Genomic DNA, 17,505 nt, shown 5'->3' on the forward strand with positions numbered 1-17,505 from the left:
ACTGGACACCCATTTGAGGCTTTGGCAGACATTCAAATGCTACAATATTGAGAAGGCGGTGGAATCTAGACCCAGGCCATGGTCAAACAAAGGGAGAGTCCCTAGAGAACTTGGCTGTAGGTTTAAGTCATTTTTTTCCTACCCTAGCCTAGAAAATGACCATGAACAAATATTCCCTAGATATTGAACTACAATGTACTTCTTTCTCCCTCCTAAAAACAGCTTGTTATGATGTTTCTTCCCCCTCAAATTGAAGCTTGGATATTAACTCTGGCATAATTTTTTCTTCTCACTCTGTTCCACTTGTAATGAATTTCTCCCTATCCTCTGTTGTTCACTCCCTCAGAGATGCCCAAACCGAATGCTTCTACTACCTGCATCTAAGATAGCCCCAAGGCCACTCCCTGCCCACCAGGGTCAGGAGCTTCTCTGCAGCACATGCACAGCGCCTCACAGAGGCCTACCTTGGCCACTGTCCTCAGCCACTGCATGGGGGTCTGCTCTCCAGGAGAGGAGCGTTATTTTACTGTACTCACATGGCAAGTACAACAAAACATCGTGAGTAATGGCCGCTATGAGTCCCAGGAGGTATGACATTGTTGCAGCCAGAGATATAGTTTCAACTGAAGTTGTCACCTGGCCCTGAAGGGGTGCTATGGTGGTAGCTGTGGTGGTTGTACTGGCAAATTTAAAAGTGGTCAAAGGGAAACAGGATTTATTTTATAGGAATCTATCCTGACGATTTTCCCAAAATGCTCCAACTGGAAGGGAAACTTCTATCCCATTTCCTAGGATGCTCCTTTAACATATCTTCCTTTTGTTCTACAGTATTTATGGAGCAGGTAATGCTTGGAGCATTGAGGATGCAGCAGAGAGCAGGCATTATCCCCATCCTTGTAAAGCTTACCTTCTAACCCAGGAGTCAAGTTAACCCAATAGCTACCCCAACAATTATTTAATCAATTATATTGAGTACAACAAGAGATGTAACAAGTGGGTTCAATTTTCTTTGAAATCTCAGCAAGAGCCATTTTCTTTCAATGGTGTCAACATGGGTGTCAAGCACAACATAGGATGTGCTTAGAGCAAGAAAAAAGAAAATCAACACAATTGTTTTGGAACTAGTGCGCATCTGAACTCAATGCAATTATTTTACTGCCATCATTTTATTTGTGCCTCTTCATAAACGTTCTACAAGCTGGGGTTCCCAGGCCCTCAACGAAAGGGCAGTACATTTGATGAGTTTCTAAAAATAAGGACAGAATTATTGTAAGCAGTCACTGTGAGGAGGACAGGGGTGTGCCATGACCCCTGATGCACCAGCCCAGCGGCAAGCCCTACCTCCTTGTTTGTCCTGTCGGCTTGCACCAACGTTCCATTCAGGCAAGGTTCCACATAGTGAAGCTCCTCGTTATACTGCAAAGGGAAGAAATAGCCAAGAGGAAACACTTAATTAAGCATTTGAAGGGTACTACTTAATAATTGAAGGATACACACACACAAACAAAAAAGCAGCGCAATCACAAGCTCAGTTCATATAAGGTGACTTTCTCAACTGGTGCCCCTATAGAAAAGTGTGATTAAGTGCCAAAGACAGACTTTACTCTCTTCTTGTTTGAAGGAGAAACTTGTAGAGCATGTGTTGGTGTATGGCAGTCTTCTGCATATACACAGCTAACTGATAATCCTTCAAGGGTGGCTCCATCTCTGGGGCTCCATGGGCATAGCTGACAGTGCGTGGTCCAGGTGGGATATGAGGAGCATACCAGAGGTGGGTGGATACAGCTCCAGGTCCCGTCTTTGGCTTTGTGGAGCCAAGGAGCCCATGTGTAGGTCACAGGTGAGTGAGGACAGAATGAAGGGACGGAGAAGTCGCTCTGTGGTCAGAGCACTGCTCACACACAGTGACAAGACCTTCCCAACATTGGCCTTCTCATCATTTTTGATCCCAGAATACCCAGAACATGACGCTTTGTTTTTGTCCAAAGCTCACAACTAGGAAGTGGAAATTTGAGTGTTCTGATCTTCATTTCTCTCATCAAGCACAATTCTCTGCAGTATAGCTAGGCTGGTCCTTCTAAAACACAAATCTGATCATGCTGCCTCTTGTCGACCCAGTTCACAGCTTCCCATTGCTCTGCAGATGAACCTTCCAGGGCTTGGCAGGGCTCTGGACACTTGGCCATGTTCTAGCATCTTCACTCATTAATCCTCCCCATAAACTTAGCATCAGCTTGCCCTAATTCCCTTCCTGCCCTCTAACAGGTCCCATCTTTTCCTTTAGGCCTCCCACTATGGGGTCCTCTGCCTGGAGCCCTCACTCTGGCATCTCCTGCCTAACTCTTGTTCACCCTCTGGGTCAGCTCATCCCTGCCTCCCCTGGGAAGCAGCCTCTGGTGTAGGTGAGGCCTCTCTCCTGTATATCCCTAATTCTAATTACTTGGTACCTGGATCCCTTGCCACAAGGTGGGGCCACATCGTTAGGGTCCAAGTCTGGTTTCTCAGTGTATTCCCTGTGACAAGGGCTGGGTCCACAGTAGGTCCCAAGAACCATTTGTTCAATGAGAGTATTATAGCATTTCTACTTTGGTGACAAAAGGCCCAGCCCAGGACTCCAGAGGGAAGGAAACAGAACCATCTCTCATAGGCCCAGTTCCTGAGGAAAGTCTGGCTAAGGAGTTTGGACTTTAAGTCTGTGGGTAGTGAGGCCCCTGGAGGGCTGTGAGCAGGGAAGTGAGTGAAATAAAGAGATGAGCTTGGGACAACTGCTCCAGACACTCTGCAGGGACAGACTGGAGACGACCCCGACCTTCAGCTGCGGCAACAGAGAGTGAGATACCCCAGGTTTCACATGCTGAGATGCTCACCAGGCAAGGAGTCGGCGTGGCAATACCAATATCAGCAATTAACCATCAGTGAGCACTTACTTCATCTAGCCACAGGCTAGACTTCTCAACCTCATGTGGAAAGTACTGATCACTCCTCCTTTACAGATGGGGAAACTGAGGCACAGCAAGGATGATCAACTTGCTCAGAGTCACCAGGGATTACATGAGGGGTGGGGTCCAGATTCAAACCCAGGTAATCTGACCTCACAGCCACTGACCGCAGGACCTCAAAGCCCCCAACTTCTCCTCTCTGGTCCCCAACCCTCTGTGTTTCCCATCAGTCTTTTACTCCCTCTTTCATCTCTGTTCTTAGTCATACAAAAGCATTTGAAAAATTATACCACAGTGGTCTTAGAGCTTAGATCTCCTCTGATGAGGCATAGAGAACAAATACTTTTATGCAATTCTGAAATTAGTCACTGACAAATTGGAGTGTGACTTTTAGTCAACAAATGGAACGTTATCTCAGGATCCAGGAAGCAATTGCACAGTCCAACCTGAAGAGGAGCTACCCCAAAGTTCTCAGTCCATATTGGACTGACACTGGAAGCTGCCAAAAAACCAGCCATTCCCTCCTCCTCCACGTCCTGTGTTGACTAATTTGCTTCAGGCTGACAATACGGCCATCGCTTAGGCCTGATTCCCATTAGGCTTAGACCCATTCCCAGCCAATGAAACAGAAGGGGAAGTTTTCGAGGCAGTTTTGATAAAACTTTTTTCTTGCCATTAAAGGAAAACTCCTCTATACCCACTGCCTTCCTTCCCACTTGGGATGCCACTGTGGAGTTGCAGCAGCCATTTTGCAACCATGAGGTGAAAAGATTAAGAATGGAAAGCAAAACTCAAGGAAGACAGAGCAGGAAGATGGAGTCAGTGTGTGAGCCCGTATGTGTGCATGATGACACTGCTGAACCACTGTACCACAACTGCAGCTGCCCTCCACCAGGCTTCTTCCCTAAGATTCTCAGATGCCCATATGCTGAAGCAACCTTCATTCAGTTGTTCAGTAACTTACAGCCCAAAACTTTCCTAAACGAGGTTCTAATTTCAGTTCTTCTTCCTCTTAACTCTCCATTTTCCAGGTAAATTTTAAAACTTCACCTATATTCTGCCTAATACACACTCTCAAAGTTGATCCCTGGATTTGTATAGTCTGAGCTGGGAGTCCCAGGACTTCAGTCCAAGTCCTTCCTCTGCCATGCGCTTACTGTGTGGCCTTGGGGAAGTCACCAAACCCCTCTGATCCCAGATTCTCATGCATAAGAAGGTGCTAATTCAGCTTCTGTTTACTTTTCCGAGGCCCCACCCTGTGAGGAGCCGAAGAGGTAACATACCTAAAACTGCTTTGCTAATGCAAAGGCCTGTACATGTTGGGGCGTGGCGGGGAGGCATGTTGCAGAGGGGGCTTAAAAGCAAAGAAGACCAAGAAGTTCTTGCCCTCATCAGGGAGGAACATGTGCAGTAATCAAAACCATGCTCGCCGTTGCTGTGTGAGCTGTGGCCACAGTGGAGGAATCTGTTCTTCTGAACCCCCGCCAGCTTGTTAGTGGCATCATCCAAGCTTGCAGTTGACTAATTTCCCTTGACTGCATCAGGATAAAGCTATGCTGAGCAATCTGGTCTGTATCACCAAAGGGAGCTGGGCTCAGAGGTCTGCGTGAGAGAACGGTACACACCAGGCAGCGGTGCCAAGGAGGCCCATTGGCTGTCCATGCTCACCACGCTACCCAGGGCTCCTCCCAAAGGGGACACCAAGGGCGCCCTGCATGTGGAACCGCTTCCAGGCTCCCAGCAGCTCTCCATTTGGAAACTATTCAGTTTTTTGCACTTTTATGGATGTTCCCTAGATTTCTACTTTGTGAAACAATGATGTAGGATGGCCATATCAATTTACAACTGAAGATGTGGTCACCTCGGCCACATAGATAGATATGGCTTTATAAATCGCTCTCCTTCATCCCAACTTAAGCAAGAAGATATTAATAATCTAAGGAAGAAAAGGATACAATGCACATTATCACCAGCCAGACGGAATTTTCTTCTGCCATTTGCTTTTGCTCCCTCCTCCTACCAGGACTGAACCCTAGAGAGGCACTCAATCACTCTCTTTTCCCCAAAGTGGTAAGTCCTTCCTGAAAATTTCTGGGAAATGGGAAGAGTCTTTTAGCAGGAAAGGAGAGGGCCCAGGTAGCCCACCAACCACATGGTGAGGAGATGTACAGAGAACTTTCACACCTTAAAGAGCTTAGAAATGGCCACATACACACAGGGTCTCAGACACTGTCTGGCTCCTTCGCCCCTTCTCCTTCCTGGTTGGCTGTCTCCTTCTGATTCACACAAGGGTAGAGCAGTAGAGCTAAAAGCAACTGAGGCGGACAGGTTGGGTTCAAATCCTGGCTCTGCCACACACTAGCTGGGTGACCTTAGCCATGGCATCTCAGCTCTCTGAGCCTCAGTGTTTGTGTTGGGGAAATGGGGATTGGAACCGCATCTCTCTCATGAACTTACTGTGAAGATGAAATGAGACAATTCAGCAAAGAGTCAACATAGAACCCGGCATGTAGAAAGAGAAAGAACGTGTCTGGGTGCACATGCACAAGAAACAAAGAAAATATACGTAAGTGTGATGTGTGCTACATAGAAAGACTGACAGGTGTACCCTCCACCCTGAGCTGGTACTTGCTAAGGAGGAGGGGGATGGGGGTCCATGGTAATGACCCACTCTTGGGAATGGGGCCCACGTGCCCCTGACCTCCTCCAGAAAGCAGAGATTCTGCGTTTGTTGGAGAGAAAGTGCTACATCAATAGGAACATGTGACTATCTAAATACCCAAGATAGAAACCACCACGGTGCATGGCCACACATTGTCCTACTCCGTGCCACACTCTGAACCCTTCCAGGGACCCGGGGCTGTCTTTAGTAGACTGGGAGCCAAAACAGTGCAGGCAGCTTACTGCCAAATGCCCTCCTGGGAAGGCATCTGCCACGAACCCTTTGTTCCTGTGTTTGCTCCATGAATATTAACTAAGTACCTGCTGTGCACCAGGGATGTAAAACACTGCCTAAACTTGCACATGATCACCACTAAGGAGTGATCGTGAACCCTTTTTCTTACTCTTATTAGTAAAAGAATATGCTCATTACATCTGAAGATAATGGCTGCTTTTCGTTTTCTTGATACAAAGTGCTTATCTCTGATGCTGCAACGATCCATCCAAAACCAAAAACAGGCTTGAGAGAAACCCACAATCGGCTTGGGCTGTTAGACTACATCCCACTACTCTCTTCTCCTGAGAACTGCCCCTCCCTCTCCTCTGTGCCAGCCACCCAACTCTACTCTCCGACAGCAAGGGACACACGGCCATCTGCCTTTTCCTTCCTTTTGCTCAGTCTCTGTAAGCATTCCCTACATCTCCTGTTTTAAAAATACAGCAAAACCCTCAATGGGAAGTTTAATGAGGATCTAAAATAGGAAAGACAAGTTTTAAGTTTCATTAAATGAATGACGGGAACGTTTTGGAGAAGGATCTAAAAACAAAGCATGAATGGGCTGGACTCGCCCACCAAGATCCATGCAAACTTCGGCATTAGTGTAGAATAGTGCCATGTGTTGGCTTGTGTACATAGCAGCCCAGATACCGGAGAGCGAAGGACAGCTGACTTTGGGTTCTGAGTGACGTTGAGGACTCTGAACCCTGCTTAATGTTGGAAGCTGGACTTGATTGACGAAAACAATGCGGCTTTCAGGCCTAAGAGAAGAACAACAGTTGCCTAAAAAAAGAGAATGAGGGAAGACCTAACTAAGAAGGAAGGGACTTATGAACATGACAACATGTCACCTACAGCTGAGACTCCTTCCATGTCCTTCATTGTCTCCAGATCAAGTCCCAATTCCTCTATGTGGCTGACCAGATTTGCTTGATCTGGCCTGACCCTCTCAATCCAGTCTCATTCTTTTCACCATCACCCCCATCTACCCACTCTGCCTCCCACATTCACCCCTACTCCAATGTGTTCCAACGCTGAACTCCTTTTGGTCAATCAACCCAGCCCTGTCCTTCGTGGGGGTGGCAGAGGAGTTACTACAACCTGCAAATAGCATGTTTCTCCTCAATTATTCATTCTCCTTCCTCCTGCCCTATGTCATTGCATATACCTGGCTAATGCCTTCCTATCTTAAAGTGTTCGCTTAGCCATCACCTCTTCCAAGAAGCCATCCCTGAGCCTCCAGCTGGTTGCATGCCCCAGCTCTACGCTCTCCCAGGGTGTCCTCAAAGATTGGACTGTCCACACTTGACTGTGAGCATCTGCTTGCTGGCTGTCCCCACACCCAACACTCACATACACAAAACCTGGAGGGAAGACAACCTGTCTTCCTTATTTAAAAAGGCAGCCCCAGTACTTAACTCTTAGCACTCAGCAGTTTTTGTTGAAGGAATTAATAATCAGAACAAAGCAATGAAAAGGCAAAATTATAGAAAAGACGACTGATGGAAAAGTCTAGAAAAAAAGTTGACACAGAGACAAAAAAGTGAAAATAAAAAGATGAGAATCTCTAACCCCTTCAAAAAGCAGATAAACAAAAAGTAAAGGAAGTAAGTGGGACGTTTTAGAGAATCCTAAGTTCCACAAAAATCCTATAAAATTAAAATGCTGGCATGCTCATACAATGCAAGAAACTGATGTGGAATTGCTGGAACTCCATTAAATATTTTTATGGTTTTATTGGTGTACTTTTGATTAAATAACCTTTAAAATAAAAATGTGTAGGGATTATGTAATGAAGCAGATGAACCCACAATATTTTCACCAACACAAGGCATCCCAGAGATCCTTTGCATTACAAAAACTTCTTGTGTAATTGGAAACATAGCTGGACGTAATTAGTAGTACAGAACAAATGAGCACTGAAAGAAAATACCATTCTCATACTTTTAATACGGAATCGATTACTTTACAAAGCAAATCCACAGCAGGCAACGCACTGGAGAAACGGTTCTAAAGAAAATTCTGCAAATTAAAACCAGGGCACCAGAAAGTTCTGGGTTGAACTAACCAATGATGCTCTTCTCTATTCAACTCTGCACAAACACGGGCTGCAGGAGGCATTTAAATCGATTTAACAATATCAGCCCAGTTAATACTGTGTTCATTTAATGCATGGCTTAGGGTTCTGTAAAATCATTTTTCAAATTTCAGCGTCGGACAGAATTAGCACCCTCATTTTTATGATAATATTGTTAATTTAATGCATGGCTTGGAGTTAGACTTCAGAGTGAATCAGAAAAATATGGCTCTTCTCTTGTCAGAGACATCTCTCTGCATGCACCAATGGTTTGACCTTAAATTTTAACTTTGCATAAAATCACTCTCATATTTCAACTATTCTTTTATAATTCAATCATCTAGTTCATCAGTCTTAGATAGGTTTTGCGATTCCCTGTCCATGAAAGCTAAAACACCTTTTAACATTATCTTTTCATGTTTATTCTCTGGAAAGACCTAGATTAGAAGCTTTTCAGTACAACATATAAGATGGACTTCCCAATGAACTTAATACGAACATGCAAAACTGACTGGAATGAGCAAGGAAAGCTGTTCCCATTACTTAAATCTTCCCGCTCCGCTCCCCATCATGGCACTGAAAATCAAATGGCAAAGATGAATTAGATTTGTACAAACAAAAACCTACAATGCACGAGGGCTTCCGACACTGAAAATAAAGATAGCATTCTTTACTTTGTCTCTAAAACAGTGAAATGTCTCCTCAAACATCAACATGGCAAGCCAGAGAAGGCTGACGGTGTAATGAGGGGTGAAATGATAATGTCTTCTCCGTAAATGGAGTCCAGCCGACAAGAACAATGCACTCAAACAGATTTGCAGGGCATTCCGGATGGCGGTTCAAACAGCCCATCCCACTCACAAGAGCCTGCAGTGGCGTCCCCCTCTAGACGGAGGCAAGTGACCATTCTAAACAGATTGAGCAAAAATCCACACCACATTATTAGAGCAATTTTGCCAGGGTAGAAACAGGAGAAGGTGATGGAGAAAAAACACCACCACAGTTCAGCAAGGCAACCTTGGTGAACACATTTTGGGATGGGAGAGACAACCCGAGGGGATGCAAATGAAGATCTACCAGTTATGAATCTCCTATGTAGGACCTTCAAAGTGTTGGTGCTATGGACTGAATGTTTGTGTCCCCCTAAATTCATATGTTGAGGCGCTAACCCCCAAGGCGACAATGTTTGGAGGTGGGGCCTTTGGGAGGTAATTAGGGTTAGATGAAGTCATGAGGGTGAGGCCCTCAAGATGGGATTGTGCCCTTATAAGAGGAGACCTGAGAGAGCTTGCTCCGGCTCCCTCTCCATCATGGGCCATCCACGGGCTCATCCGATGGAGAAAAGGCCATGTGAGCACACAGCGACAAGGTGGCTGAGTGCAAGCCCGGAAGGGAGTCTTCACCAGAGACCAAACCATGCCAGGCCTTGATCTTGGACCTTCCATCCTCTAGAACTGTGAGAAAATAAATTTCTGTTGGTTAAGCCACCCAGTCTATGGTATGTTGTTATGGCAGATGGAGCCAAAACAGTTTTTAAGTGTGGAAACATCATATCCTACTGAGTGGACTTTCTGATAACACCTAACTACGTGCATAGCCTTTGGTGCAGCAATTTCACTTCTCGAATTATTCAACAGAGGCACACGCAGCCCTGCACAAATTCATGCACAAGTCCATGCACTGCAGCTCTCTTGGATAGAAAAAAGATCAGTTGAACAGCATAACGTGCAGCAAAGGGGTACTGGTTACAAAATGTACGTCAACTATAGGTGATGGAATGCCCTGCTACTCAAACACACGTGATTACAATATGAGTATAGAGGCAAGTTGCTGAATATTCTATAAAATAAGATTCTATTTTTGTGGAAAAATTACATGTGTTCACATACGTTAAAATATTTGGAAGAATACGTACCTAACAGAAAGGGAATGGGAACATTTCTGAATTGTTTAAAATTTTTACCTATATTGCCTATATTAAAAACAATGTGTAAAAGTTGCTGTTAATTAGTGGTTCTTTTTATCCCCTCACCTCAGGCTTTTAATATAAATTCACTAACATATTTGATCCATTCCCTTACCCATTAGAACAGAGTTCATAATTTTACTTTAGAGGCTTCGAATAACAAAGTTCAGAGTGTCTGTCTAGTTGTCGAAATAATTACGTAAATAGGCTTGAAGCTGATCATTTATGTTGAAAACTAACAAACAGATGTACAGTGAGGATTAATGAGACGTCTGATGGGTTTCTTTACATAAAGGGACAATTTTGGGTAAAAAAAAAATTTTTTTCCTTAACTGTCCGGTAACAACTGGCATGTCTACTTTTAATTATCTTAATCACCCTCTCTTCATTATTGAGTTGACACTGCTTGTACATCTTAATGAACTTACAGAGATTATTTCAATCGATTGGTTTTGTTAACAGAACAATAAATCCTGACTGATAAAGGATTCATGATGTAATTAGTTAGCTCTTCTTATTATGCAAAATTATGATACTTCTGTAATGAGTAATTAAAGATTAATAAGAAAGATAGTCCCAAATTAGCTGCTTCTTATCTGTAAATGCTTCAGGATGTGTGGGGATCAGGCTATATTTGCATATTCACAAAGAGACTGCTAACTAGAGTAACTTTTTTTGATTTGGAAACCCCAAGTTCTAAGTATCTGAAAGTCTCCCTCGAAAGCACTGGGCCCCGGGGCCACACAGTCTCACAGTGAGGTGGTTGACTGGCTCAACTCCATTCTCTTCCCTTCTGCTCAGGAAGCAGGATGAGGTAAGTCCTCCCTGTACCACTTTTTCTGGCTGTGTGACCTCAAGCCAGTAGCTTCCACCTCTTGGTGCCTCTTTCTCCATGCCACTTGGCACAGGGCTGGGCTGAAGATCCAATGAGACAATCCACGTTGGACACTTAGCAGGGGATTGCACACAGTGGATGCGCAGTGGAAGGCAGCTGCTGGTATCACTCATTGAACAAATATTTAAACTCCTACTATTTGCCAGGCACTGTCCTAGGCACTGGGGATAGTTCAATGAATGAATAAGACTAACCCCTGCTCCCATGGAATTTATTATTCTCTTTCTTTCCCCTTTCTTCTTTACGGCTTTTTAAAATCTGAAGCTATAAATCACGGTGCCCTGTGGTTGTGTCCTTTTGCTCAGAGTCTCATCAGAAGTATGCAGGCAGGACACTCATTCAAGCAATCCCATCTGTAGCCCAACATCATTTAAACTCGCGTGCCCTCTGCCTAGCAAATAAAAGTGGGTGTGGTGCCCTTGCCGAAGGCTGCCCGGACACCAGGTCTTGTGATGACACACTCTGCTCAGGGGCCTGGGAAGCCATGCAGACCACAGCAACAGCATTCCTGAGCACCTCCTCACCGCTCTTCAGACAGCACCCATTCTTTCGTATCCTACCACGGCCTCAAGGCCTCCTGTGCACCAGCTCAGGTAAGCTGGCAGCAATCCTGCGGTGACACGATTACCACCCACTTCATGGCTGACAGGCTGATGCTCAGACTCAAGTGGTTTGCCCCAAGACACACAGCTGTATGCAGCAGGGCTAAGATTCAAAACTAAGACCCAACTCCAAAGCCCAAACTCTGTTCCCCATACCATGCTGCCTCCCCTGCCTGCTGCAGCCCCTCCAGGTCCCAGACAGAGGGGGTGCGGCGAAGCACAGGTGACCACCACACGTGAGCACCTGGTTAAGTCCTCAAAGGAAAGAACTGGGCTCACCGTGGCTATAATCTTTGGGAAAAGAGTGGGAGGGACCTAAGAGACGTGATGAGAATCATACCATAGATGTGGGGAGAAGAGGAAAAAAACTGGAGATGGAACCCTATATCAGTGCTCTTTCTAGAGCATGTTATGGCCCAGGCTTGGTTCCTGGATCTCCCACTTCCCAGCTCTGCAACCTCGAGCGAGTTACTGACACTCTCTCAATCTCAGCAGCTTCATTTGAGAAAATGCCAACACCACCCTCTACCACCTAGAGTTGCTGTGAGGAACGAAGATAATGCAAATATTTGGAATAAGCAAACAGCATGTAGTAGGCACTTAATACATGCCACTTTAGTTTCTGAAGCTGAGATAAAGTGTTCTGTAAGCCTTAAACTACTAGTTGTTTTATCATCATGATTATTATTATTATCATTATCATCAGACTAATGTAGCTTACAGTTAATTTCCACATGAGAAATTCTAGCAGTTTAAAGAAAACCTCACTAGGTCAAATTCTCCAAGGTTCTGAAAATGTTGGCTCCCCACGAAAACCAAATCTGGTGCCACTCTTCCAGGTGTCAGTGCCTGCCTGCTAGGATAGGAAAGGAGCTGTGCTCAAGTACATTCCCCATCTCCAAAAAGCCCCTCCAATGTCATGATTCAGTAAACTCACAGGGGACTAACAGGTCCTCATCCTGGGACATCTAATGCTGTATATACAAAAGCAACAGGAATGCTAACCAGTTGCTGCTAAAAGATCAAATGAACCCAAAGGGCAAAGAAAGCACAAAATAGCTGCACTCACAGCAATTATGTTGAAGAAGTCGTCATCCCCCAGCGTATCCAAAATAGATGAGACCGTTTGCTTTGCAATCGTCAGACGGAGCCCTTTCATGCTGCCACTGACGTCAACTAAAATGACCACGTCTTTCGGAGAAGTTGCTGCCTGGATGTACCTAGGTCAGGGGAAAATTAAGTAAAAATGAATTCTGACCCTCTCTGCAAGTTTCCTCTTTAAAAAATAACTAAGAGGTTTGACCATTTCCTACCATTTTCGGTTCCTGCAGTCAAAGGCAATGACTCCATTCTCATCTGGTTCCCATTTAATCCCTAGAAGAAAAATGGAGTTATAAGAAACCCAGAAACTTCAAATATTTATTCATAGCATTTCAAGGCTGCTCTGCTTTGCTGATTGAATGGACAGGGTGAAAAATCACATGCAAAGACCAACCCGGGAGCTCATCACGCACTCCATCACCGACTCTGGGAGGGCGCTTTAGGAAGGCACTCTAACACTACAGCAAACGCGGCCCTACCCAGTTGTTCCAGGACCAGCTGGAGAGTGGTGACACCTTTAGTAACGTGCTGTCCATCAAGAAAGGACATGACTCCTTTGCTTAGCTCCTTCCTTTAGTTAATGATAAAGTGAGCCAAGGTCACTTCTCCCTGTGCAGAAAGTTCTTGGACCTGGTGGCATCATTAATAGATCTCTGGGCAGAGTCAGGCCCTGTCCCTGGACCCAGCTAAGATAATGTCTATAGCATGGGGGGTAGAAAGTATGTCATACATTTCCATCTCAGAAAATACACAGGTCTGTTCTCTTCTCACTGCTGCTTTTAAAATCAGGAATTTTGGCCTGGGCTTCCACACTGAAATGAAGTAAAATGGGCCTAATTATGCAGCATAATAAAATTTGAATTTCAGGCTTTGAAGCCTCGGGAGTTTTCCCCATGTGTAAAATGGGATCCAACATCCTTAGCCTCATGGTTTGCAAACTGTTCAGGATATGTCCTAAGTTGGCATTCTTTATTTACAACTTAGTTTTTAAGAATAAAATTTCATTTAAAAAGAAATGTGTGTGCTGCCTAAAAATAAGACAGAAGTCATTATTTTCAACCATCAGTGCTGCTCAGGAATGGAGGATTTGAAACACAGACTTTGGCATTAAGAAAATAAAAACAGAAAATTATTTTCACAGGAGAAAGTCTTGACTCCGATTGTAACATTGAGATTCTCCTTTCCAATTAATGATGGCCAGCTTTCAGGACCACACTGGCTAATGACAGGCATGTGCTTAAGATGCCATCCCCAAATTATTACACAGATCGCCGTGAGATGGCAGTTTTTAACCCAAAGAGCCATTTTGCTCTATGCTCCTTATATCTACATTTCCCACCTGCACATGTGCCTAATTTGAAGAGTTCCCTGTAACAAATCAGAAAACGGAAGTATGAGAAGCCACTGCCAATTGAAGGTCACTAGGTAATGAAGATAAAAGAAAACTGACATGATATTGTACACTAAGGGACAAGAATGCAATTTATTTTAAAAACTTCTGACATTCTGCTTTGTAGAAAGCCAAGTACAACCAGGATGGCACAGTCCTGACACATAGTGAAATTAGATCCATGACGAGGCTAGGTAACATTCCAATTTGTAATTTCACGAAGAATTGATTTGAGTCCAATATAAAGATAATTTTTTAAATATGTTCACCCGTGGTAGACGTTCAGTGGATGTTTCCTGAATTGAATTCCCGGGAGTGTTCCTAGACCAGGGCCACATCTGATCATCCTGCATCCCCTCCCTGACTCTGCGGTCCTTCCTTCCCGTCACTGTGTGCTCCACTGGGAGGAGAAAATGTGCAGTTCTCCTTTCCTGCCCCAGCATTTAGGCCAGGGCTTGGGGGGAAGGAATTAATTACACTAGATGCTCTACTTTTGGATTGAGATCATTTCTTTGCAAACGGGCTTATAACTCCTCTCAGGGACTGCTGAAACTTGGTGCTTTTTGAAAAGTCAATATGAAATAGTCTGTTGGGAAACCCTGTAAAGGGTACACTTCCAGAGGGAAAGTAGATCGAATGGGATGACCCCAGAGCCTTTTGCCTGCCAATCACAATTTTCATCAAACTTGGAGCACTCTGCCAGTTGGCAGACATCCAATAGAGACTGAGAAAGATGAGTCTGGCTCCTGCCTGGCCTCATGAAGCCTCACATCTAGGAAAGCTGACATTAGATAAGAAATGACAAGCACCAGAGATTCTTGAAGTAGAAGTGCCTGAGGCTATGTTAGTATATAAAAGGCGATTCTAATCCCTAAGGTGAAGGAAGCATCTTCTTTAAGCTGAGAGCTGAGCGATGGTATATTAGTTTTCCAGGGCTGATGTAACAAAGTCCTACAAATTGGGTGGCTTAAAAGAAATGTATTCTCTCAAGGCTCTGGAGGATAGAAGTCCAAAATCAAGGTGTCTGCAGGACCATGCTCCCTCTAAATGTTCTATTTCCTTGCCTTTTCTTAGCTTCCAGCGATCCTTGGTGTTCCTTGATTTGTAGCTGTATCACTCCAGTCTCTTCCTCCACCATCACGGAGCTGTCTTCCCTCCGTGTCTGTGTGTCCTCTCCTCTTAAAAAGACACCTGTCATATTGGATTTGGGGCCCATCCTAATCCAATATGATCTCATCCCAACTTAATTACGTCTGCAAAGGCCCTATTTCCAAGTAAGGTCACATTCTGAGGTTCCAGGTGGATATGAATTTTGGGGGTACACTATTCAATCCACTACATATGGGTAGCACTTATCAAACAAAAGTCAAGGGTGGCCACAGGGTGAAGAATACCTCAGGCAGAGAGAACAACATTCGCAAAGGTTCTGAGGCTGAGAAGAGCATGTCAAGTTCAAGGAACGGAAGGAATGCTGACGTGGCTGTGCATAGGGAATGTGTATGCTAGAGGAAAGGAGCCTGGGTGGCAGCAGGAACTCTGAGGCCCAAGCTCTTCCTGGTTAAGACGTGAGGTGCACTGAGTGGGGCTGAAGACAGTACCTTGGGCAGTTCTAGACACAGCTGCACTGGATGTAACGATAAAAGTCACATCTTGACTCGAAGTCAGGGCTCAATGGGCCTTGGGGAGGGGGGGGTCAGATCATCTTGCTCAAATCTGACGTTTAGGTCCAAATCTTCATTTCACAGCAAGGATTCCAAGGTTCTTAGAGTTCAACAGAGTTTTCCTGAGATTTCCAATTAGGACTAGGACTTGATCTCCCAAATCCCATGCCATTATTCTCTTCCTTGCACAGGCAGTTCCATGAGGGTGTCCCACGAGAAGTTCTATGGGATGTTACCATGAGTGAGTGGATGAAAGTAAAACTGGTTTCTGTGCCATGGGAGGAACCTCTGAGGGCCTTTAAGCTGCTTAAGAGCATCCTGAATCTCTGTGATGGGGACAGCAGAGGCACATTTACCAAACTAATTTGACCACTGAGCCCTTCCTCCCCTAAGAATCTCATAACAAAACGTCTTAGGAGACTAACTTCAGGAAACTCTGTCCCAGATGGTGCTATCTCTCCTAGGATAAATAAACTTTTTATTATATAATTTTGGTACACACAGATACTTTGAACCTCTTTAAATAACTTCAAATCCCAGAGAAGTCATAGTTGGCTTATCTTAAGTCTTTGAGATCCAGGGAACTGTCACTTAACCAAGAAACACCCCCATGAGCCATATAATTTCTGGAAGTGCCAATATGCCTTGTTGTCCCCCAGGCTGGCTGGGGCGTGAATCTCAAGACAAGAGGAATGATGCAGTTCACAGCAGACTTAGCTGCCATTCAGCCTTCTCTCTGAGGCACTCTAGGCTTCATTACCAGCATCAGTGATTGCTAGCCTGCCTTCCTCAGCTTTCAGGGGACAGTCTCTAGAAGAGTCAGCATATCACTAGGTGAAACTGAAAATAATGTCAAAATCTCTACTGCAAATTCAAATGTTCAAATCTGATTGAATTTAAAATATTGTGCAATGTTTCTGTTTCCCATGGTTTCTCTCCCAAAGGCACTACAAACTAATACTGGAAAAAAATTAATTTCATCTAAGACAACATATGACTTCATGTTCTCCTTTAGTACACAAAAATGAATAGTAGGGTCAATAGAGCAGAGCCTAAGAGAACACTGTCTGAAAGTCAATGCACATGCTGCCAACATAATTCCATGGGGCAAAGAGGTTTAAGACTGTTTAATAGAACTATGAAGGACTATAACAAATAGCACAATAAAAATCCAAATATCTTTTTGCCCTCTGTATTTATTTCTGCTTGGCTCCAATCTCCCTTTTCAAAATATCCACCTCAACAAAAAAGTATCTTAGCCCACTGCTTCTCTTCTCCATTTGGTGCCTAGTCTTTTTCATACAACTTCCCTGGCACTGCCAATGGCATCCAAGCCATCTCTACAACGCACCACCTGAAAAGACACTAATTATCCATTGGACATGGGATTTCTCTTCCCTATTAGAGAGCAAAAAGTCTAGAAACATGTAAAAAGAAAAGGAGGAAAATCAAGAAGTACCAGATGTTGGTTTATCCCTAACTAGATAAGTTCTGCCCAATTCCTTTCTCAAAAAATATTTTTCACTTGGCGCATAATCTAAAGTTTAAATAAATACCTTCCAACATAACTTTAGATCTAAAATAGCTGGTTTATAATGAAATGCTAGTTTCTAATGTGAGTTGAGTTGTCATCAAATTTGGCTTTAAATTGTCTTCTGAGACATTGGCTATGCATTCATCCAGACAAAAGCTCCTTCATTCAACCAAAGGCCATCTCCCTTAGCAACCTCTTGAGAAATCATTCACCATGACAAATGAGTATGTAACAAGAGAGTTGCTATGAAAATTACAAACTATGGTTTTCCATGATCATTTTTATTGGGGTGGTCCTGTTGAGCTGGCCAAGGAAGAAAACTCCAATATCAGCCATACTTTACCGTAATATAGCTAAACCTGAGCCTGGTGAGGAAGATGGGCAAGAGAATAAACACAGAGT

At 44.2% G+C, this 17,505-nt stretch overlaps 1 protein-coding gene across 4 annotated transcripts in view; it reads right to left on the reverse strand.

The window, feature by feature from the left end:
* CACNA2D3 (calcium voltage-gated channel auxiliary subunit alpha2delta 3) overlaps positions 1–17,505 on the reverse strand; it is an 824,202-nt gene that overhangs the window by 424,251 nt on the left and 382,446 nt on the right. For all 4 annotated transcript variants that reach the window (XR_011426865.1, XM_070237387.1, XM_070237386.1 and 1 more), the window contains 3 exons: positions 12,731–12,791; positions 12,487–12,637; positions 1,342–1,416 (listed from right to left, as the gene is read on the reverse strand). Coding sequence is in view for 3 of the 4 variants with exons in the window: in XM_070237387.1 (XP_070093488.1) it covers positions 1,342–1,416; positions 12,487–12,637; positions 12,731–12,791 (287 nt within the window). In the remaining variant the exon portion in view is untranslated. The remainder of the gene's footprint in view (positions 1–1,341; positions 1,417–12,486; positions 12,638–12,730; positions 12,792–17,505) is intronic.

This window comes from Equus caballus, chromosome 16, assembly GCF_041296265.1.
Source record: "Equus caballus isolate H_3958 breed thoroughbred chromosome 16, TB-T2T, whole genome shotgun sequence".
Classification (NCBI taxonomy): domain Eukaryota; kingdom Metazoa; phylum Chordata; class Mammalia; order Perissodactyla; family Equidae; genus Equus; species Equus caballus.